The sequence below is a fragment of the Vanessa atalanta genome, chromosome Z (genome assembly GCF_905147765.1).
Source record: "Vanessa atalanta chromosome Z, ilVanAtal1.2, whole genome shotgun sequence".
Lineage (NCBI taxonomy): Eukaryota > Metazoa > Arthropoda > Insecta > Lepidoptera > Nymphalidae > Vanessa > Vanessa atalanta.
In genome coordinates, this window is record NC_061902.1 from 3441158 (window position 1) to 3465019 (window position 23862).

A 23862-nucleotide genomic window follows, 5' to 3' on the forward strand; every position below is an offset into this window, starting at 1 on the left:
TTGAGTAAGCTAAGTAAGCGTAAGCACGGCGAATGTTTATAGCAAAAAATAATGTTTAACTTTTTTCCATTATTTTTTAATATATATTTTCATTTCGTCAAAGCTGAGTTGCCGCAGTGGTTCGAACACGTGAATTTTAACCGATTATTGCGAGTTCAAACCCAGACAGGCATCACTAAAATTTCATATGCAAAATCTGTATTTAGAATTCATCTCATGCTCGACGGTGAAAGAAAACATCGTAAGGAAAGCTACATGTGTTAATAGCCACACTTGTATCCATCAAACCGCTCAGGAGTGGCGTGGTGACATTAGCCTTCTGGCTTATTATATTATTACCCAGCTGAAATATGTAAATACTGTTATTTTTGCCGACAAAACAGCAATGCGAAATAAAATTTTATATAATTTATTAGTTAGGATCTACATTTGTTGCTCACATGAAATATTTAAAAAAAAAATCGAGCTAAAAATGTTTCGTTAAAAATGCATACGCGAGGTTGCATTCGAATGTATTTTATATATTTTGTTTCGCTCGCTTAATATATGCCAACAAACAAATATGTAAAAGCATTTTTGATATGTCAAAATATATATGTTAAAAATATTATCTAATTTTTATATATGAGAAAGGTAAAAGATAAAAATACGAAATGTACAACTAAACAGCACATTTTTTTTTCACAACTAAAGAGTTTTTATAAAAACTAACGGTATTAAGTAAGTCTTACCGACGGCTAAGCTTTGGCAAAAATGCGAATTCTATAAAAAAAAAAAGATAAGCAAATACTGTCAAATAGCGTAATTATTTATGTAATTGACGACTTGTTTTTTTAAACGGCCTCGTGTATACGCTAGCTTAAAAACTGTGATTCCCGAAGATCTGGATTCAAACTGTCATACCGTTAAAACTTTACTGAGTTCTCACTTTCATAATCCGACGGGAAGGAAAATCCGACGGAACGGAAGATGGTCAGGCGCATCAACGCCATTTGATGACGGTTCATAATAGTAAATAATTACACATACATAATAATGTATATTATGTCTTCAAAAATTTTATTCACCACTTGCTTTAAAGGACAATGCCGATTTTAGTATGGAGTCCCGTCACATGTTGCGTCAAATCCTAAGTTGTTTTTAAAGTTGTTTAATATAACCAATATTTTTAAGCAATTATTATTCTTATATTAGAGCCTAATTTCTGAAGTTATCTTAGAACCTTAACATAATCGGAAAAAAATAGTATTCCGCTTGACCTTTTCAAAAGTAAAACCGATCTAAATGCTGTTTAGACCGCGTTTTTTAACTTCGTTATAAAATGACAAAATTCCGTGCTTTTATTCCTCGTGTTTTTCAAAAAACATAGATTTCATTCGACATGGTAACTAAAAGAAATAAGGTGTTTTAATTTGATTTCTTAAGTATATTAATGTCAGTAATTTCTTTCGAACTAGACAAATGTCTATAATAATTAATATGTTTTTAGGATATAGGATAGGATAATGTGTATCACCATAAGTAGCTTGTCAATATTACACAAATAAGAAGAGTAAGAACAGAAATGAATTCTTAAAGAATCCCAATGCTGGCCTTGATTAATGATTATGATAATGGGAAAAAGCCAACAATTCTGGACATATTAAATACAATAATATATACAAACATAATTTAAACGCATATCTATTCTCGAACCCTAATAATCTTATGGGGCTTCAAATCCGATGCAACCGGAAGTTCAGGCGCAGTATCAACGGTTTGCGTGCTTTCTAGGACACTTATTAAATATTTTATAGTATAATTATTACATTTGGAAATTTGTCTCACGTTAATAACGATTTTGAGACTGAAACTACTTAATACATAATGTAGATCCTTCTTAACAGTATTGACTAAAATTATTTTATTATTTAAAGGTAAAAAGAAGTTGTAAGAGACATCATACGATTCTATGGTCTGATATATCGAAACAGAACTATTGATATTTCGTAAAGTAACATCTTACTGATCGCTCTAACAGACAGCTAGTACTTCAAAAGCAAACAAAATAAACAAAACAATTCATATTTAATATTATTACATTATATATTAGAATGAAATGGAACGTAAACATTTAAAAATGAATTAAAATAACAAAACTAAGGAAAGATAATTCCCTACTGAAGCGAAGTAAAAAAATGGTTTCCACGGTCGGTGCCGGCGCTGTGGTGGTCGCATTCCGTTGACTCCAATATTTCTATTTAATTTTAATTTTGCACCGTGTGCGGTACAGAGAAATAAGGCTGCGGGCATACTTTCTAATATTAAAATATATTGAGTTATTTATCTTCGTATAAAGTAAAGTTGGAGGCACACCGATGCCGTGGTGTTAGGCTAGCGTAACAATTTCAAAATGCTAGCAGTGTTTCTCTTGTTTTAACCATATAACAGAGTTTATCCAACTTTAAATATGCCTTGCTGATTTTTTATTGCGACTTATAACAAACAAAATAATCGATATAGTCCAGTGGTTAGAACAAGTGAATCTTAACCAAAGTTCTTATTTTCGGTTTATAAATCAGGAAAAAATCGTGAGGAAAACTGCATGTGCACGTTAAACATCTACCACATGTCCACGACGAACGGCCTTTGGAAAGGAGGCCTTAGCCCAGCAATGGGCCATTTACCGATTCAAACTTTAGTTTTACGGAAGAACACAATAGCATTTAATCCGGTTCATGATACCATAACGCACTTATATATAATTGACCAATGACAATTCGCGGTGCAAACGTACAGCTCCGATGCAAATAAGGAGTAGTACACGCGCCCGGCACACATTAGAGACAAAAAACTCAATTGTTAATGAATCACTACGGCATAATACATCATATATTTATATATTTGAACGATTGATCTGCCTCTGATGAAATTTATAATTATCGTACCTACGTATCCAGGTATCTTTCACTTAAAATTCACCTTTTTAACCGACTTCAAAAAGGAGGAGGTTATCAATTCGTCTGTATTTTTTTTTATGTTTGTTACCTCAGAACTTTTCACTGGGTGAACCAATTTTGATGATTTTTTTTTTATTTGAAAGCTAGTGCTTCCCGTTTGGTGTGGTGGTTAGGATTTGAACTTGGTCCAATTCTGATGATGGCATCCATAAGAAACCATATAAGTCTTAAATTGGCATTAAATATATGCGCAACAAATTTTAATGGTTTTTTTTTATTGGAAAGGATATACTTCAAGGGAAGTTTTTTTTTTAATTTGTTTACGTTCTGATTATGGAATCCATGACAAAGTAACGGAACTCTTCAATTTTGAGGAGCAAATTAACGATACTCGGTCGAATCTTTTATAGGGTATCCGGATATTTGAGTCATCTGCCGTAATATAGTTATGGTCAAGTAATTTTCAGTCGAATATGATAATCAATGGAACCCATTAACGACTCACAGTAAGGGTGCGATGTGTGGCAGAATTTCTAACAGTCTGTAATCAAATTTCAATGTGCTTATGTTCGTTGCTGCACGGCAACACGATGTGTGGCATTCATTGTCGAAAACAGATTTTGACGAGACTCGTTATGTCCGTCAACGATCTATCGTCGTCTACCTTATGATTTGTTGGCGTTCAAATCTGATAAATTTATGCCATCCAAACTTTTGACACGACTTAGTGCAACATATATTTGAACTTTTGCAAAGTTTTTTTAACTAGGTCTATTACAGCTCTTTCGAGGGTGTTACCCTTTAGTTTGTTTGAGACTAGCGACCCGCCCCGGCCTCGCACGGGTGCAATGCTGATACTACAGAATGCAATACAAAAATGCTGTGAACGTTGTAAACGTTCACAGCATTTTTGTCATTAGACACTACAAACCGCTATATCCCTGCATTTTAAATCTGTAATATCTTCGGAAAATATACATTGAAATTACATAATGTAAATAAAAGGGGCCATTTTGATCAATATAAAATGCACAATGTATATAAGGTACTTAAGCTATTCCATTACAAATATATAAAAAAAAAATGGAATTCTGAGTTATCCCTAAGAGATAGACGTACCATTGCAAACTGTTTTGAAGACATTTTTATGGTGTACAACACTGTAGTACATTGTTTTGATCTATCATTCAGCCACCGTTTGCAACATGAGCGCGACATCAATTTAGAAACGTCTAACATAATCTCTATTCGTCTACTATATCTATTAAAGAAAACCACATCTAAATTTGTTTTATACTATGTAATGATAGACGTTTCTTCCTGACTTCGTTTGTTTAATTTTAGATAATAATTGTAACAATAATTGTAATTTCATTATATTATCGTAAATCGACTTTTAAGTATTTTAATATTTTTCATATCATTTTACTTACTTACTAAACTCAAAAAAAGTATGTTGATTATTAAGTTGTAGGAGAATACGAAATTATTTTTTAAAATTTTTTGTGCATATTATTTTGATTTGGAATAGTATTTAATTTGAAGTCGTTTCTTTTTCTTTATCTTATATATTTTTTTGTTTATCTTAAAATGAAACGTATTTAATACTTGAATTAATTATCTTTCAATTTCATTCTATAAATCAAATACGCTATGATTTATTTTCTTTTCAAATAAAGAATAATTTCTAAATTCTCATGTAAATATAAATGCATACTGTCTCGTTAGTTTAGTTGCTAGTTTACAAATTATAAGGTCTTGAGCTTACCAAAATTAATATATTATATACGAATACATTGTGTGGTTTGAAATTTTATTTTTAAAAATAGACGCCAAAAAATCGTTTTACGTTAGCAGCCTGTAAATTTCTCACTGCTGGGCTAAGTACTCCTCTCCCTTTGAGGAGAAGGCTTGGAGCATATTCCACCACGCTGCTCCAATGCGGGTTGGTGGAATACACATGTGGCAGAATTTCGTTGAAAGTTAGACACATGCAGGTTTCCTCACGATATTTTCCTTTACCGCCGAGCACGAGATGAATTATATACATAAATTAAGCACATGAAAATTCAGTGGTGGTTGCCTGAGTTTGAACCCGAAATCATCGGTTAAGATGCACGTGCTCTAACCACTGGGCCATCTCGGATCTCGTATCGTTTCGTCGTAAAAATCGTAAATATCGTCGTCTCGTCGTAAAAATCGTTTACATGATGTAAAATAACTTTTCTAAAAACTTTGTAACAATTGAACAATCATATCGATGTACGCTTGCTATGTTTTCTTCTTCATAACGATTTATTTTTAATTTAACCCTTACTAAGCATACTTGGTAATACATTGATAGTCGCCTACGTCGCTTTGCATTATCGAGAGAGGCCGAAGTGCGCGAATTTAATTTTTCGTATATATAATATTAACTTTACAGTGAAGTGAAGAAAAATTTAAATTGAAGTCTACTATTGTATTAGTCAATAAATAATTACATTGAACTTAAACTTGTATTAGCGAATAAAGACTTAAGACTAACTTTGACTTTTTAATATATCTATATAGTGTTGAGTTGTAAGTGAGCTCCAAAAGTAGAAATGGCGGCCACCAATGTCGACTATCCCGATTTCGAGCATAGCTCACCGGATCAAAGCATTGATTACGTGAAGGAAAGGTGCTACGAACATAATGACACTTTCAGTTCGGTCTTGGACCACAGTCCGTCAAATGACACAGGTAAGTTAACTACTGATTAAAGTTTTAAAATGACTGACTGCCAAACAATGCATAACCTAAGCCTAACAACAATAAAATTTTAAAATTTACAACGATAAACAATGATTCCTTGTAGAACTTAGATGACTAATAAAAAAGGTTTTTTTTTTTAATTCATTTCCTAAAGGGGCTAAGTATGGAATGAAAGTTTCTATGGGAATTGATCGGGTTAGAAGTAAAAACCAGTTTTTTTAATTCTTCCCTGGCATGCATTAAAAAATTACTGCTTTTGTCAAAAAAACATTGACATATACAGCCTTATTTCTCAATATAAGATTATATTAAAGATAAAAAAGCGAAAAAATACTTTTTATTTATTGATTTCTAGCCAGGATTTATAAAAAATGATGTTTTTCTTTGCTGACATATTCTCTAATTAAAATGATGGAAAAGAGTAACTTCAAAGTGTCTTGCCTCTCGGTAGAATCTACTTTCCGGACCGGTGATAGCCTTATATTTTATTCAACACTGTATCATGGCGATACAAAAATTCTTTTGTGAGCCTACTAGAACAAAGAATATTTTGATAGATTGGTATGGAAATTGGAGACTAGAATTCTTATTACTTGAAGACATTGCAGTTCCAACGGTTTTATTTGGAAATAACTAAGAAATACTTTAGGGGAACATAATTGGGGATGAAAAATTTTATGAAAGTTTATAAGATACATTCAGAACATTTTAAAAACGATTAAATTTGTATGTAAAATTAAAGTATTGTACTAACTATTATGTACGATATGTCTATATATTATTAAGTAAGTAATTTGCTTGCAGACATTGGCCCGTCTTGTTCTCGGATATTCGATGGATTTTGTTGCTGGGACGAAACACCCGCCGGTGAAACTGCTTACCAGCCATGTCCATCATACATCACTGACTTCGACCCGAAACAAAACGTATTCAAGAAGTAAGTAGTAAATATTATTTTAGATTAACGTTTATTCATTTGTCTAATTCACAATTCATTAGAAAAAAGTTTTAAAGCACGTTCGACATGCGTAATCATCGATGTTTATGTAATCATAGTATTCGGCTACCATTTGATGGCCGATGATTTCGGGTTCAAACCCAGGCAGGCACCACTGAATTTTCATGTGCTTAATTTGTGTTTATAATTCATCTCGTGCTCGGCGGTGAAGGAAAACATCGTGAGGAACCCTGCATGTGTCTAATTTCAACGAAATTGTCGAATAAAAGTGGTGGAATATACTCCAAACATTCTCCTCAAAAGGAGAGGAGGCCTTAGCCCAGCAGTGGGAAATTTACAGACTGCTAATACAGGGATGAATTATTGGAATTCATAATGATGGCTGGATGACCTTATGTGCAGCTCCTAATACTTGACTTCTTTTTACTTTATTTACACTTTTTGTGCCACTGAACAGAATATGATGATTATTGATCAGCACTACCGATCTTACCGATTGACCTTAATTATCATCTACATAGTTAAACACTGTGCGTTCTCTGCCCTCCATCTCGAGAACAATTAAAGGTATGAAAAATGCTTAGAACAAAAGTCGTAGATCAATTTATCTTCTACAATATCGGTAAAGCTTTGTGCTTGTGGGCAGCCAATAACAGCAATACCTGGTATTTTGTTATTCCGATTTAAGCGGTGAATGGGCCCGTAGAGCTATCGGCTCAGAGAACATAAAATCTTTGTCTCTAAGGTTGGTTACACTTTGGCAATGTATGTTACAGTTATTATTTCTTACATCGCTGATCTTTGGGCGGTGGTAATCACTTATTATTAGGTGGGTTAATTAGCCGTCCATAATATTAGATAAAAAAAATAAGCTCTTGAAATTTCGTAATACTACACCTGGCCCACAAACTTCGGTGAAGATTCACGTCTTGTATTACTTGACCATCTCACCTCGTTATTGGGAATGTGTATAAAATTGTAATTGAAGGTCATGTAATTGATACCGGCTGTCATGGACGTATAAAGACAATGTGTGCAACGGCTTATGGCATTGGCGCCGTCTAGGAGCCCTCTTGCTCTTAAGAAAAATTACTCAAAGTACTTTTATTTTCACATAATTCTTTTGTGTTACAAAAGTCATCCTGAGACATGATCAACATTGTTTTTAAAAGAAAGAGAATTTCATGAAAATAATTTTCATATTTTTATTTACATGATCTTTTTTGGTTTTGGTTTAAGACTTTAATGCTACCATCCTTCTACTCAGAGGGGTTACGTAAAATTCTACCACTAGTAAGATACACTCGGTACAATTTCATTGAAATTAGACACGAGCCGATTTAGGTTCCTGTTTACCTTAAGATGTTTTTCTTAAACGCCAAACACGATTATTTTAAAATATATTTTTACGCCTTTTATCTTACACGTGTTTGCAAAAAATATTATATGATAAAATGGCTAATGCAATAATAAAAATATGCTCAGGAAAATTTTAAATTTTCATACTGGATTTATTAAATATTTTCTAAGCTAGAACCAAATAATTCAGTTATTTAGACTACGTCATTTTATTTATAGCACGTTCAATTTTTAGTCGTACATTCTAGATTTTCTTTTTTAATTATTTTTATATCGATACTTGATTTTAAAGTTGATATTTTAGTTGCGAAATTTCGGGCGTTTTATTTATAACTTAATAGCTTAACATTTAGTAACTAGCTTATTATTACAATTTTCGGATCGGATGAATAAGAAGTCGTTAGTCGGCATTAAATACACTACCTGAGTAGTATTTGCCATTCCATATGACCTGTAAGCCCCCGACGTTGCAGATGGTGGTAATCACTATCCATCACGTGAGCCTCCTGCTCGTTTGCTCCCTACAAGATAAAAAAATAAGACCTATGAGAGAAGGGAGTTTACTTGTTGTGTGCACACTTACATACATACTATATCATCATACACACAATCTAAAAGGACAGTAAATGTTGATTGTGAGTTATCTCCTTTACATAGCGAATGCACCACATATGAAAATTCACAAAACATGTGTAATATTCAATTTCAAATAAATAACCACTTGTACACTTTAAGGTTTCTCAGACGTATCGACTGATATGAAATAATGTATGCAAGGATGTTTTGTTGTGTTGCGTTGTCGAGAAAATACTTTAGCTGAAATAGGCACTCAATCACCAACGGGAAAGAAAAATCTATTTGATATTTCAAAAAGGATAGCTTTCAATCTTAACAAATTCTCAAACTTATAAAATATCGTCAACACAAAAGATTATGACGATGAAAGACTGTTACTTATTTTTTTATGTAATTTAATATTGGTCTTGGAGGCGTAATATTTTAAATTAATATATTTTTAAGAATTTTAAATTTGACGTTTATAAAATATTAAGTAACTCTGTTTGTTTCAGATGCTCCGATGACGGTACCTGGGCCATGGATCCCGACACAAACCTAACTTTGACGAATTATACGAGCTGCTATGACATGGAGAGCCCGGTAAGTAATATTATTTGATAAGAAAAACTCTTAGCATTTATTTTATTCGCTTGTAAATTGTTCATGTTTATGTTACATTAAAATTTATATAGAATTGATGACATGCTTGTAATTTAAAAATGGCGATTATGAATATATTTCCAAATTTCTCACTTGAGCTTTGGACCTTCGATTTGCTTTCATTAATTACATCGAATTGCTCCGATGCAGTATTTGACTGGCAACCACAAATATAAGTACCATCGGGAATCGAAATAGTGGTCATCTTTAACCCTTTTATAATTTAAATGGATAAAAATTTGTAACGCGTAGAATACTTGAAATAGTTGACCTTTTTAAATTAAATGAAGTAACAATATTTCAAAAAATATTTATTTATACGAGTACTGTAAATACATCGTACGTCCTACGCATTTTTTATTTTAATCCATACATCAATAATATCTATAGAACCAATGATGCAGATCACAAAGTTCAAATGGTAATTTTTATATATAGATATTCTCTGAAAGGCTTTTTGTGAATAAATATTGCGTTTTTAATGTTTTCTGCAAATATTGCCATTTATTTAAAAGCTACAAAAGTACGGTAGGGCTATTTGTAAACCCGCCAACTCGAGAAGCATAGACAGAGATAACATCTCTCCCTAGTCGTGTCATCTTCCACTTGGACCGTGAGAGTGAGAATAGAGTGCCCTTGCGTCTACTTGTGTTAATTCATTTTTAATAAATCGTAATCTTTGTCGATATTTTGCTTAAAGTTTTTTTTTTTTGTTTCAGGTACTAAGTATCGTTAACCAAATATACGTGTACGGATATGGAATTTCCACTGTCACCTTGTTAATTTCAATGTTCATCTTCATTTACTTCCGGTAAGTAATATTGGTAACTTGAATTTTAATTAAGCTAATTATAATACGTCCGATGAGCAACTTTTACAACTCTTTATTTACATATGATTAATTAAAATTATTAACATAAGTCCATTAAAAATAAATCTTGACCGCGTGAAATGGTGGCAAGAGCGCTGCCAGCATTTCCCCGTTTAATCACAATATAATTATACTAGCGACGCCGGCTTCGCACGGGTGCATTGTTGATAATAAATATACCACAGCTTTTTTGTCATTAGACAAACCGCTATTTACCTGCATTTTATATCTGTAATATCTCCAAAAATATTCATTTAAATTACATGCTGTAAAGGGCCATATTGATCTTTATTAAATGCACAATGTTTTTAAGGTAACTAATTGGATAAGGATTAATGCTTTATTGTTTAAAATCGCTTCGAAAATAAGCCATTATTTCTCGTAAAAAGTAAAGGATAAAATTGTTTGACATATATCATCGCGAATTCTTTTGAGGACCTTTTTATGGTGTACAACACTGTAGTACATTTATTACAATCTATCACGTAGGGTTCAGTCAGCGTTTGCAATGTAAGCTCAAAAAATGTATTTATTTACGACGTCACTTTAGAAACCTCTAAAATTATCAGTGTTTCTCTGCTATATTGTGCATGTATTATAAATATAAAACTTCCTCTTAAATCGATCTATCTATTTAAAAAATCGCATCAAAATCCGTTGTGGAATTTTAAAGATCTAAGCATACATAGGGACAGACAGCGGAAAGCGACTTTGTTTTATACTATGTAATGATAACAATAGCGATAAAGTTTATTAGATATGCTAGATTAATTCCACAAACTTTGACAAGTAATGACTAGTGTATTAATATATAATACATAGTATATATTATCTTTAATTCAGTACCCATGATTAGTTCTGATGTGTCCTTAAGTTCTAAAATCATTAATGCCTTTAATTTAAACTAATTAGATTTTTCATTAAAACGAAAATATAAATCTAGATAAATAATTAAATTAGAAGATATCCAGGCACAGGATGTTTTGACAATACAAACGTGATAAATCTACCCGAAACTTGACTACAAATTCTCTACAAAAAAAACATTATACTATTATATACAGTATTTGGGTGAAATTCCAGTACTGTACTCCTTTACTTGACACATATCACTTTCGTGTATTCTTCTATAAAAACAAAGACGCTTGTTTCAAAGGCAATGATAATGGTCGACGCGAAGGAACAACGAGTGTATATCTTCCTTACAAAAGACACATGTTCGTTGTCAATTCACGTGCAGATCAATAAAAGCTTGTAAAATATGTTTAAATCTAAAAATGTTATTGTATATTTTTTTAAATAACTGTATCGAAAAGAAAAACGTTAATTGTATATTAAATAAATATAAATATTTAGCTCACTTAAAACCTTTTCTTCATAGATTTTTAAGTAATAGTTCCACACTGCATACCACACCTACGGCTTGCAGCCGAATGGGCCGGCACGCCCGGGGAAGTACCACTCTCTCACTTAAAATAGTTGTAAAGCGATAGCTATGCTAACTATGCTACCACTTTACGCCGGTTTCGTTTGGTATGCGAGAGTCCCGGAGGTCTCACCCCACCCCCACATGATGGATGTGCAGAATTTGGTTACATTACCCCGGATTGTACCATCAACGACTGCGGTGGAGAATCCCTCTCTGGACATCCATACGTACGTACAGGACGTACATCACCTGAGCAGGGATGCCCAGAACCCTGAACTCCGAATTCTGGGGGGGGGGGCAATTTTGCGCTCGCCACTATTCGGGGTAAGGGGAGCAGGCATCATAAGGCAACCCCTACCACCCTCACTGTGGACTTCTGCAACATAAGGGGACTCAACTCCAACTTGAACGCCGTTCACTTTCACTTGAGACGGCGAAGCCGGCCTTGCTCTTTCTTACCGAGACCCAGATATCCTCTCCTGCCGATACGACTTTTCTTTCCTACCCCGGGTATAAATTGGAACATTTCTTTGTACTACGAGCTGGAGGCAGCCTTCCTTTTGTGATACCACAATGCCAGAGGTTAAATTCCGGCTAAGTGCAGTTCGTAAAGCACTTTTTTCCTTGGATATTCATAAGCCGAGTGGACCCGATGGCATCCCTCCAATCGTGCTACGGACTTGTGCTCCCGAGTTGGCGCCGGACTTAACGCGTCTTTTCCGGCAATCCTATGCATTCGGCGTCGTCCCGAACTCCTGGAAGAGTGCTTTGGTGCATCCGATCTCTAAATAGGGCAAGTGCTCAGACCCGTCCAACTATAGGCCTATAGCCATCACCTCCTTGTTCTCCAAGGTAATGGAGTCCATTATAAACTGCCAGCTCCTGCGGTACCTAGAGGAGTACCAGCTGATTAGCGACCGCCAGAACGGTTTCCGTTGGGGTCATTCATCCGGTGATCTTCTAGTTTACCTTACACATAGATGGGCGGAAGCAGTTGAGATCAAGGGGCATTAGTAGCCAGTTTGGACATAGCGAAGGCCTTCGATTGCGTGTGGCACAAAGCGCTTCTTTCGAAACTTCCTTCCTATGGGCTTCCCGGAAAGTTATGCAATTGGATTACCAGCTTCTTGGTAGATTGGAGCATCAAGTTCGTTGTCGACGGTGCATGCTCCGACCAAAAGTTCGTCAATGCCGGTGTTCCACAAGGCTGCGTTCTACCCACTCTGTTTCTTCTGCATATCGATGACTACGAGGCTAAACCTAGTCCACTTCAACCCCAAAAAGTCCATGGCCGGTGGTAATCATTCTCTATCAGGTGAGCCTCCTGCTCGTTTGCCACCAAAAAAAAAGAAAAAGATCTATTGTCGGTATAAAATATTTTAACATTACGAAACAAAGACCCAAATTCAAAGTCTCAGGATATTATCTTAATTTACACAAGCAAAGCTGCTGACAGAGCAGACGTGGTCCGCCATGTAATAATAATTTACTAAACCTATTTATTTCCTTAATATAATAAAATTTCAATTAACAATAATTATAATAAACAATGATTCAATAGCATGCAATAGTAAATTAATAAAATAAAATGATAGAATAGTGTATTAATTAAAAAAAAATCCAATACTTACTAGTATTGGATTTATTGTTTGAATAGAACGTTATTTGTATATTTATTATTATTAAGGACCTCTCTTTAGAGTCCAGTCCTCTCCCGCTGCTTTTACAGTTTCATCGAGCCATCTTTCCGGTGGTCTGCCTCTGTTTCTTTTGCCGACTGAGGCCTTCCATACTGTTACTCTTTTGGTCCATCTGTCTTCTTTTATCTCTGTAAAATGGCCGACCCACTTCCATTTCGGTCTCTTACAAAAAAGAGTCTATTTACATTGTGGTTGTGTGCTTGTCTATGTTTTTCTTCCTGTGTCCCAGTTTTAGATTCAGAATGCTTCTTTCCATTGCTCTTTGGGTTGTTAATATTTTTTGTGAAGCATATGTGAAAGAAATTAAGATACAGGAGTCAATTACAATCTTCTTTGGCTTTTTTGAGGTATTTGATTTAAGATTTATTTGAAGCTCGAGAATTTGTTCCAAGCCAAGTCCACGCGTCTCATTAAATCATCTTGGTAGTCCACCATGTATTATATCCTAAAACCTTCTACAAACGCGATGTTTGTTATGCTATAGCTTATAAGGCTTAATTATTTTTTTCATTAAGAGTACCTCAAATAATGTCTCCTCACTTATTAATATAGTGGCGAGTAAAAAAAAAACAAAGTTGCCTTGCGCAAGCGTAGAATTTATGTGTACATATACAGAACTGGACATATTTTTTTTTCGAGTATAAACAAAACGTTTGAACTACATGCCATTTTTTGATATAATATAAACTAAATGATCATATCATTTATACAAGATAACTGTCAGGTTTGCGTTCGAATTTAAAAATGTAAGATCGTTAGCAATAACCGTCAACTTTAACATAAAATAGCAAACTGAGTTAAGCGTGTATTTTTTTATGGCATTGGTTGGCGGACAAGCATATCACCATAGGCACATATGCTCGTCCGCCCTGATGGTAAGTGGTCCCACCGCCCATAGAAAAAGGCGCTGTAAGAAATATCAACCATTCCTTAAATCACCTATGGGGAATACAACAATGCAGAGTACTGTTATTTGGCGGTAGAATATCTGAGGAGTGGGTGGTACCTACCCAGACGGGCTTGCACAAAGCCCTACCACCAAGTGTATGAACATGTAACCTTAAATTCGAGTGAAATATACTATGATATACTTTTTTTGTTTAGTGCGTTCCGATTCACCCGTATCCGAATCCACGTGCATCTATTCGGCGCCTTCATCGTAAACAATCTATCCTGGATAATTTGGTTTAAAACCGTCGTAAATAGTGCTGAGGTCATTCGAGCAAATGGAGTAAGTATTTGATATTAATAAACACAATATTTCAACTTATAATATTACTAACAAAAATAAAGCTCAGTTTAATAGTAACTGAGAGCTAATTCAACTTTTTCTACGATACAACTTCGACCGAAACGCCCGCGCCACGCCATTCGATCGCTGTGTTGCTAGAACATAAAAATGGCTGTATTTGTATTAAACTGAATTGAGAATTTGTTAGTAGTAGTTGTACAAATTACTTTTATGTGGTTAAGAATTTTGACAATATTTAAATTTAAAGGTGTGAAATATTTTCAAATTATATTATACATGAAGAGATTTTTACTTGTAATTATTTGTTACAGATATGGTGCCAAGTTTTACACATTTTGACTCACTACTTTTTGGTAGCAAGCTACAGTTGGATGACCATTGAAAGTATGAAAATGCTTCTGGTCATAGTAAAAGTAAGCATTATTGAGCGTCATTTAATTAAAAACTCCATGTATTACCGATTCATTAATTAAATTTGTTTAATGTGTATTTGTTTATTGACTTATCGAACTTTGTTTATCTGTGTTTGAAATGAGTTCTTATTCAAATAAAATCATATAGGATATATTATACTTCATTTAAGTAGTCTTTTACGAGCACTTTTGTATCGCGAAACTCATTTTAATTGTTTAAAATACTTATAAAAGTATTGAAAATATAAATAAAACGTTTTTATCATGTAAGCTAAAATTTTATTTCACTTCACCGATAACTTCAAAAAAACCGGTAGAAAATTACTTTTATTCAATAGTTAAATTACATTAATGTGTTTATTAAATACAATTAAATTATTGTATACACATAAACATTAATGAATACTAAATTTACATTTTTATACGAGAGATTAGAGACTGAGATTAATTCTTATTGCTTAAAAGTTATATTAAGACGATCGATTGCTCAATCGAATAGCTTTAACCTAATTTCGTGATGAAATTTGGCATAATTGCCATACATTCCAAGATATTTATATTATATTCCACATAATACCGGTGCTAAACATGAGGAACATTTGTTTCCGCTCTTCGGAAGTTCACCCGTAAACCTTTGTGAGTGGATCATTATAATTGTTAAAAATAAAATAAAATAAATACACATTAAACATTCAAATAAAATCGTTATACGAGTCTGTAATAAATGTCTTTTAACATATTATTTATGGTCAGATTATTATTTTATGTTCTTAATTTTCAATATGTTTATTTTTTGTTGCACAGGTGTTCCTCGATGACCATTTGATGAAAAAATATTTAGGGGCGATTGGGTGGGTGACCCCGATATTCATCGTTGGCCTCTACGCTAGTGTACGCTACTACATATCTGGTCCCACCGATAGGTAAGCACTAATTTATTTATTTTTTTATATATAAAAAAAAAATAACGGACTTGAAGCGAATATCCAAAACTGATTTCATATCGCGCCCTATTTCTAAAAATTCTGTAAATTCATTGTCTTGATTTGTTTTAATTATCATCATAAAGGAAATGATCATGTTTTGTATAAAAAATATGCGAATACCATACCCATCGCCTTTGAGGAATTTTGGTTTATTTATTGTATATAATATACTTATTTTTAAAATAAAGAACATAATTCAAATATATCGATATTTATCACTTGAATTTAATCGACACTAATCGATAATCGATTAAATCGTTAGATCAAATCGATTAATTTTTTTACTGTAATAATAAGAAAATAATTATTGATTTTAGAAGGTCATTTAATGAAGTATAATATAGAGTGAGTTTTTTATTTTGTTGCGCTTTTTTTTAAAAAGCGTGCGAGTATTCGAATTCCAAACGTATATCCCGGTTAATTAAATTATAAAGGATTCATAATTGTATAATCAGAAATGGAACGTTACGAATGTTAAAAATAATAAATAAATTTGTTCGTGACATGACACTTCATACAACTCAGTCAAATGAAACTGAAGCAAAAATAAAAATGTGTTTCCCTTTTCCGCTTCATGTGAAATGCCTCGTATACAAAATATCCGAAAAAACTAATTATAAATAAATACAATCTCTTTACTTTATACTTTTAAAATTACTATTTTTAATGCCGTAGTCACACCGAGGTATTGATGAGATGCGCATAATTCCATATTATTAGATAAATTTATTATAATTTTATATCGATCATTTTTCATGTCATTTTTGGACATTTTTAAGAAAACAAAAACATAACAATGGTACGAGGTTAATTATTTATTACACTTATTATAAGTTAAAGTAAATAATGGTAGCTTTGTATTTTTTTAAATCATTTCATCGAGATCCAGAAGAGGTAAGTGGTGGCAAATAAAAAATTATAATGAGTATCGTACCGTTCCACTCAAGATTATAAAATAGCCAACTCAAGGAGTCGCATCATTGCTCCGATGCGAGCAAGACTCGTCAAGAAGGATAATTTTGGATATTTTGTGGGTAGGTGCACGTGCGGACTTTTTTAGGAGAAACTATTTTTAATAATAAACAAATATTGGACAACATCACATATGTTACTCTGATCCCAATGTAAGTAGCTAAAGCACTAGTGTTATGGAAAATCAGAAGTAACGACGGTACCACAAACACCCAGACCCAAGACGACATAGAAAACTAATGAACTTTTTCTACAACGATTCGGCCGGGAATCGAACCTGGGACCTCGGAGCGGCATACTCATGGAAACCGGTGTACGCACTACTCGACCACGGGGGACGTCGAAATCTTACATTTTATATTATTTATTTACCATGAATATTATTTTAAAATGTAACATTATTGTAAATTTCCAATGTAGTTTCATTATATTGTATGGTATAGTAGCTTTAGATCATTTTATTGAACTTTGTCACTCAAGTTTCAATATAGATAGACTTAGCAACGATAAATAACTGAATTACTGTTACGACATAATGTAAACAATCTCATTTTAAGAAATGCAGCACCTTTAACTTTTATTAAAAAACTAAAATCTTTAAAAATCCTATCACTAAAATCTATGTCTGTTCGTCCCTGCAATTATTCAAATTCGTAAATAAATAATATATAGTTTAGTAAGATCACGTTGCAGAAATTACAAAGAAATATATATAGAAAATATATAAATAGTACAGTTAATATGATTTACTAATAGTTACAGTTATAGTAGTTAGTTTTAGGAAATATAAACAAAAAAATCTTAAGTATTTGAATGTCCACGGAAAAGTTTGTACTGCACGCTTTCTCCCCGAGTTTGTAATTGAATTACTAACATATCTTTTCACCAACAGGTGCTGGATGGGCCACAGCGAAGCTTTATGGATTTTAATAGTACCCATATTCATGTCACTTTTAGTTTCACTATGTAAGTACCAGTACCTTTATATATTCTAAAAATACCTATTAATTGTAAAAAATATATTATAATTATGTTATCTTGTGCATTACCGCTAAGTGTTAAGTATCCGGTTGAATTGTCTTGTAAAATTTTACAAAATACAAGATCATCAACTTCACGCTTTTCACATCTATTATCTTTACAGTTCGTGTTATTTTTAATGTTTAATAGTGCCCATTGAGCAAAATTGTTTTTACTAAGCATAAATAATTGAATTATAGCTAATCGTGAACTTATTTCTTTAGATTATAATAATATATACGTATATAGGTACAAATACACCTGGCCATCAGTATATATAAGTAAGCTTAACTAATGTGTGGGTTTATAAATCATATAGAACGATGAAATTCTAAGTTGCCTGTTGTGAAACCCTTAAGTTGAAATGAGATTATATTTGAGGAAATCATAAAAATTGCAGTACACGTTTTACCATTTATTGGTGTGAAAAACTAGATATAAATTTCTACATACAAATATATATTTTTAAACCTTAACGCAAGATTGTGACGAGAAACATCGTGAGGATGGTGCACCTGTCGGATTATAGATCCGATTAAATACCAAAAGCTTCTCCTCAAATGGAAAGTAGGCCTTAACTTGTTATTGGCATATTTACAAGCTGCTTTTAGTTTTTTAGTAGCAATTTTTAGTTTAAAGTAATGGACACATATCCGAGAGAAAGAATTCCATGACAATCGAACCGAAAACTTTGGGTACGTGATAACCGTCGCGAATTGTATTTGACTACCAGTTAAGTCTTACTAGTTGTGGTATGACAGTTAGATCTGCCTTGTAGCAACAGGAATGCTATCTCTGGACGTATTGTTAAGCTGTCTATTTTGCACTGAAATAATTTCGACCTTCATAATTAATTATTCAGTAAACACATTCCAAAAGGTAATATTAATTGAACGCAAAATAAAATAAATTTTCATGGAATCGTAAAATAATTAATAACTTTTAACAAAATATTTAAATACCTTTGACGTGTACCGGACACGTGTCGTAAATATCAAAGAACGGTTGGTATTGGTTTATTAAATAACGTGACTTTTAATTAATAAAAATTTGTACTCTTTTTAAAATATAACGTGTTGTACGTGACATGTAAAGTCAAAAACAAATCATATAAAGGCTTTTACAACGCACCTGGCGAGTAGCCACTTATTACTAAAACCATACTTTACATCGCGAAACACAACAATACTAAGTATTTTTTGGCGGAAGAATGTCGGATGTTTATGATAGATAACATAATAATATATTTTTCTTTATTTATCTTTAGTCATCCTATTAAATGTCGTCCGCGTTGTGGTCACCAAACTGCGACCGACACCGAGCCGAAGGATTTACACGGCTATAAAGAGGGGGATACGCACTGCCTTCATTCTGGTAAGACTTATTATTATACATTCGCCAACCCTTACGCACGCACTATGTTCGCTCAATGTTTCGTTCGGGGACGCAAGTGTGCGCGGCCACATGCAAGACCACCTAACCGGCGTCTTCAACCTCGTGAGCTCCTACTGTCGCCGACCACCTGCCCGACGCAGGAATTGACGACGGCGATTTGGAGCAACGATAGGACGACGCAACCACCGGACATGACAACTTCTTGAAATTGATACCCACTCGGAACTGACAAGCCAAACGGAGCGGATACCACTGGGCCAATAAAACCCTGACCCACTGGGTCAAAATCAATTGACGATGCCTATAGAAAAATGCCTGATTCAGAACGGGTGTATTATGTTCTTTAGTTAATTAGTAATATTTAATGTTGTAAATTAAAATGAAGTTTATCTTTAAATTAATTTATATTAAGATAAGTTAATAAAGGCAAACATCTAAAGTTTAGATCTTAGTTCCTATACTACGTTCCTTAAAAGATTACTATTCAAAACATTGAATAGCAACCATTCAAGTAGTGTTTCCGACAGCAATTTCACTTATAAACTTGTATTTTTCATATTGAGCTTACTTAATTGTACGTAATTATATTCAAACTTATCTACTATTCTTAAAATAAATTATTTAAAAAAAATACTAATTGCAAACAATTTACATTTAATATGCCAAAATATGCTTTGATGGTTAAGGTCAGATTGATTTCATGTGCTTGACGCATTAAAGTGGCCTATTTGTCAATGAGGATTTTCTTTTTTCGTTTATCAAAGTTATTTCGAAACATATATTTGATTTAAGTAACAAACGTTTTTTTTTTATATAAGTTTAATTTTTTCTAGGGTCCATTATTTGGTATACACTTTATTGTAGTACCGATCCGTCCTCCAAACGAAACAAAAGGCGAAAAATTCTTTCACATCTTATGGGCTCTCCTCACCAGTCTCCAGGTAACCATAAACTACAATTTTTTTAATATTAATTGACATGCTCCCACGATGCGGGAAAGTCCGTATGATATGATATTTTTCATTACAAGTTAATGCAATTATATTTGTTAACGATTCAACACATTTTATAGCATAACTAGTACTCGAGTTAATTTAATTACATTTTATTTGAAAAAAGAATATTTCAATCATGTAACTTACTGAACGAGACCACTGATTTTCTTTACACAGGGACTTTGCCTGTCCATATTATACTGCTTTACTGATAGTGAAGTCATCGCCGCTATAAAGCAGTACTACGCGCGCGTCATGAGTCGCAACGACGATATGGAGATGAGAGGTATTTAAAAAAATATATCATAACGACATTCTGACTTAGAGATTTAGATAAAAATAATAGATTTTTTTTAAATATTTTTTACTAATTATATAGTAATCTAACTAGACCATCATTAATCATGCTATAACAAAACAGCCGATTTAACTTAGAGCTAGCGCAGGTTGCAAGTTCGTTATCAGCTAATATTTTCATCGTAGGAATTGCGATTAACAAAAGAAATAAATTTATTAATGCAAATTTATCCTCAACGTAGTCGGTGCAGAACTTAAATCTAATCTTATTGAATACGTATTTGTTTCGAAAACAAATAATTTATGAGTATACCGCATGAACCAAGTGATATACTTTCACCGTTAAATTAATGTATTTTATGTTTGTAACATGCTTGGGGGTAAAATCTACTCTTATATATGGTTAACGAGTTGACGCCAGGCGCGGATCCACCGATGGACTCGTGGGCAAGCCCACAACCCCAATCGAGATCCAGAGTTTCAAATGCCTTAATAAAAGTGAAAAAAACAACCGTGTGTGTGTGCGATCACATAACATGACAAAATTTGGATATTTGATATTATGATTGAGTTTTAACTTCATACGGAAGGAAAGATTACTTCAAAAAGTTTTTATTGTTGTTAGCCAGTACAAATGGCTCTTTAAGTTTCTTCATATTGTGTGATAAACAAAATATACTGAACTAATGGTCGCACGCGGCTTCGCTCGCGTTTTAAGGATTGGTCTTAGCCTTAGTAGGTTCACAGGAGGACTCTTGAGTATACTAGATCCTTGTGTAGGATATGAGTTTTTGTATGCGTGAACGTCACTATTCGACTACAGTTATATAACGAAATATACCGAATACTTATATAATACATACTTAAAGCGTTCTCCGCTTGTGTGTTTGTTTAACGAATGAAAGTGTTTTATATAATGATTGTCTCTCTTTAATTATAAATTATTTCAATAACCATCAAGTTTATCATTAGTATAACTTCTGGGCGTCCACTGACGAAGCTTCGAACCTTGATCTGACGTCATCGTTTTAATTAAGTTATTATTCATTAGTCAATCATCGTGGATAATTTGCATAAATATTCTAGTAAATGTTTTTCGATCGTCCACTAACTGCGATACAGATAAGAATATCGGCTGATAAACAAAATGCAATGTATGCTATTTTTTATTGCATCCCTAACAGTCATGTGATTGCTTTGGATTATTAATTATTATCTGTTGCAATAAAAATGACAATTATTTAAGTTAAACCTTTGCGTTTAATAGATACTTTTATATGTTCATAAAATATATATTTTAACTCATATAGCAAGACCACGAAGGATTGTAATAAGGTAAGTTTAGTTATTAATAAAATATTTTATATTTAGTATTTAGTATTGATATTAACTTATTACATAAAATAGATGCAAATGACTTAGTCTCCTGGACTAGCAAAGTACAGTATGTGAATTGGCGGAAATATCGTCAGGACCCCAGCTCATAGGACCATAGGTCTTGGTACTTGCTTATAAACGCTGTTTATTTAGTGTTACCTTAGATTATAAAACAAAAGTCTGATGTACCGATCGGAACGTTATAGTGAAGCGACAAAAGCGAATGCAAATGTAACTTAGTAGGTTTCCGTCGTCTTTACTTCGTATTCGCCTCGTCCGGGCGCTCCATTTGCCTTTTGTCTTATAATCTAAGAGTGAAACATATATCTCTCTTTCTATCATCTTTGTGTTTATATTCAAAAGAAGAAGACACATTGTTATTTAATTCATCGCCCTCTAAACATTTATATATACATATTAAACCTTTAAAAAGTCTCGTCCACATATTTCAAATAGATGGTGTTCTTTGTTCAAAACAAAATTATAATACTTAAATAGATTATTTGTATGTCTAAATAGAGTGTCGCACTACAAAAGGACTACAATAAACGGCCAAACTTATTATCTTGGTGTGCGTGACGTCTAATACCCTTATCACTTGTCAAACGTTTTCTAACTTACAAGTGTGCGAGTAATTAGGGGTTGACCACTAATTTTTTCGATGTGTTCTCAGTTGTGACAGTCTATTTAGATAAATAATCAAAAATACCATTTTTCTTTTGTTTTTTAGTACACACACATATATGTATGTCTATATATATATATATATATATATATATATATATATATATATATTATAAACACACTCACGCACAATAAATTGCTAAGATTGATTGTTTAATATCAAAAATGCGGAACGGATTAAATTTTTTTTTTTATTCTAATTTACTGATTATGTATTAATTAATAATTATTAATAGACTTTTTTAAAGATAATAAAATAAGATACTAGATATAATAGATTTTTTTTAGTATTTTAATATAAATTAATCGGAAAGATTTCGTTCGACGAACGAAATCTTTCCGATTTATTAATTAACCACTTCATATTCCTTGGAATAGAATCGCATTCCTATCTTATCTGTCGAGTGTTTCCATGTCATTAAATTCCTTATTAATGCAATATTCAAAACATTCATATAATAACTTAACACTTTAATTTACAAAAATATTAAAAACTTCTCCGTTCATGGAAATAATGAATAAAATTACTATGACAGTGTTGGTTTATGTCTTTGATATAAATCGTATAAGAACATTACTGAACAATATGGGTTAAATATTTATTATTATTCTGCTAAAGAATTAATATATTTTCCTCTCACGGGTAAATAGCGATTCTTCAGTGGCGTAGCTAGGTGAGCAAGGGCCCCTGTGCATTGAATCTCTCTTTCCATTCCCTCTTTCCACCCCTTCTTTAACTTATCTTGCCCTTCAAAATTGTAGATAGGAAAAAAAATTTCTTGTAAACGGGGTCGAGCTTTTTCAGCATTGTAAGCAGGGTCAAGGTTTTCCATCATCAGGAGCTGGCGAGTTGGCTGACCCCCTCTTTTCAAAGCTTAGGTCAGAGGGTCCTCTGAGATGATAGTTACGCCACTGACTATATCCTCATTTATAGTCCAATAATGTTAAGGTTGCACTAAGGCGTGCACGACGCCGGTTAACGGGTTAATGTAACTTGAGTATTTTACAGGAGGCCAGGACGTGAATTCTAGAGGGAATAGTGACCCATCCCTCAGAAAATTAAAATGGATTCAACACATTCTGTTAAAATTATAATCGCGATGATCTTCTAAAGATCTCTAATAATAAACCTGCAAGAGTAAACTTGAGACTTCAATCGGATGACGTCTACCAACGCCTGCTAGCAGGACTGACGCGTCAATGACGCGACGCGAGGGCGCTGAAAATTCGGGCATGGGGAGGATTGGGTGCTCCACTAGTG

General features: G+C 33.1%; 1 protein-coding gene across 1 annotated transcript; it reads left to right on the forward strand.

The window, feature by feature from the left end:
- The first annotated feature begins 5524 nt into the window (after positions 1–5524).
- LOC125076221 (calcitonin gene-related peptide type 1 receptor-like) lies at positions 5525–20537 on the forward strand. The gene is made up of 11 exons (XM_047688284.1): positions 5525–5663; positions 6480–6612; positions 9063–9150; positions 9930–10021; positions 14315–14441; positions 14774–14875; positions 15680–15798; positions 17726–17799; positions 19121–19227; positions 20082–20189; positions 20421–20537. The coding sequence occupies exons 1-11, from the start codon at positions 5525–5527 to the stop codon at positions 20535–20537; spliced, it is 1206 nt and encodes a 401-aa protein (XP_047544240.1).
- The last annotated feature ends 3325 nt before the right edge of the window (positions 20538–23862 follow it).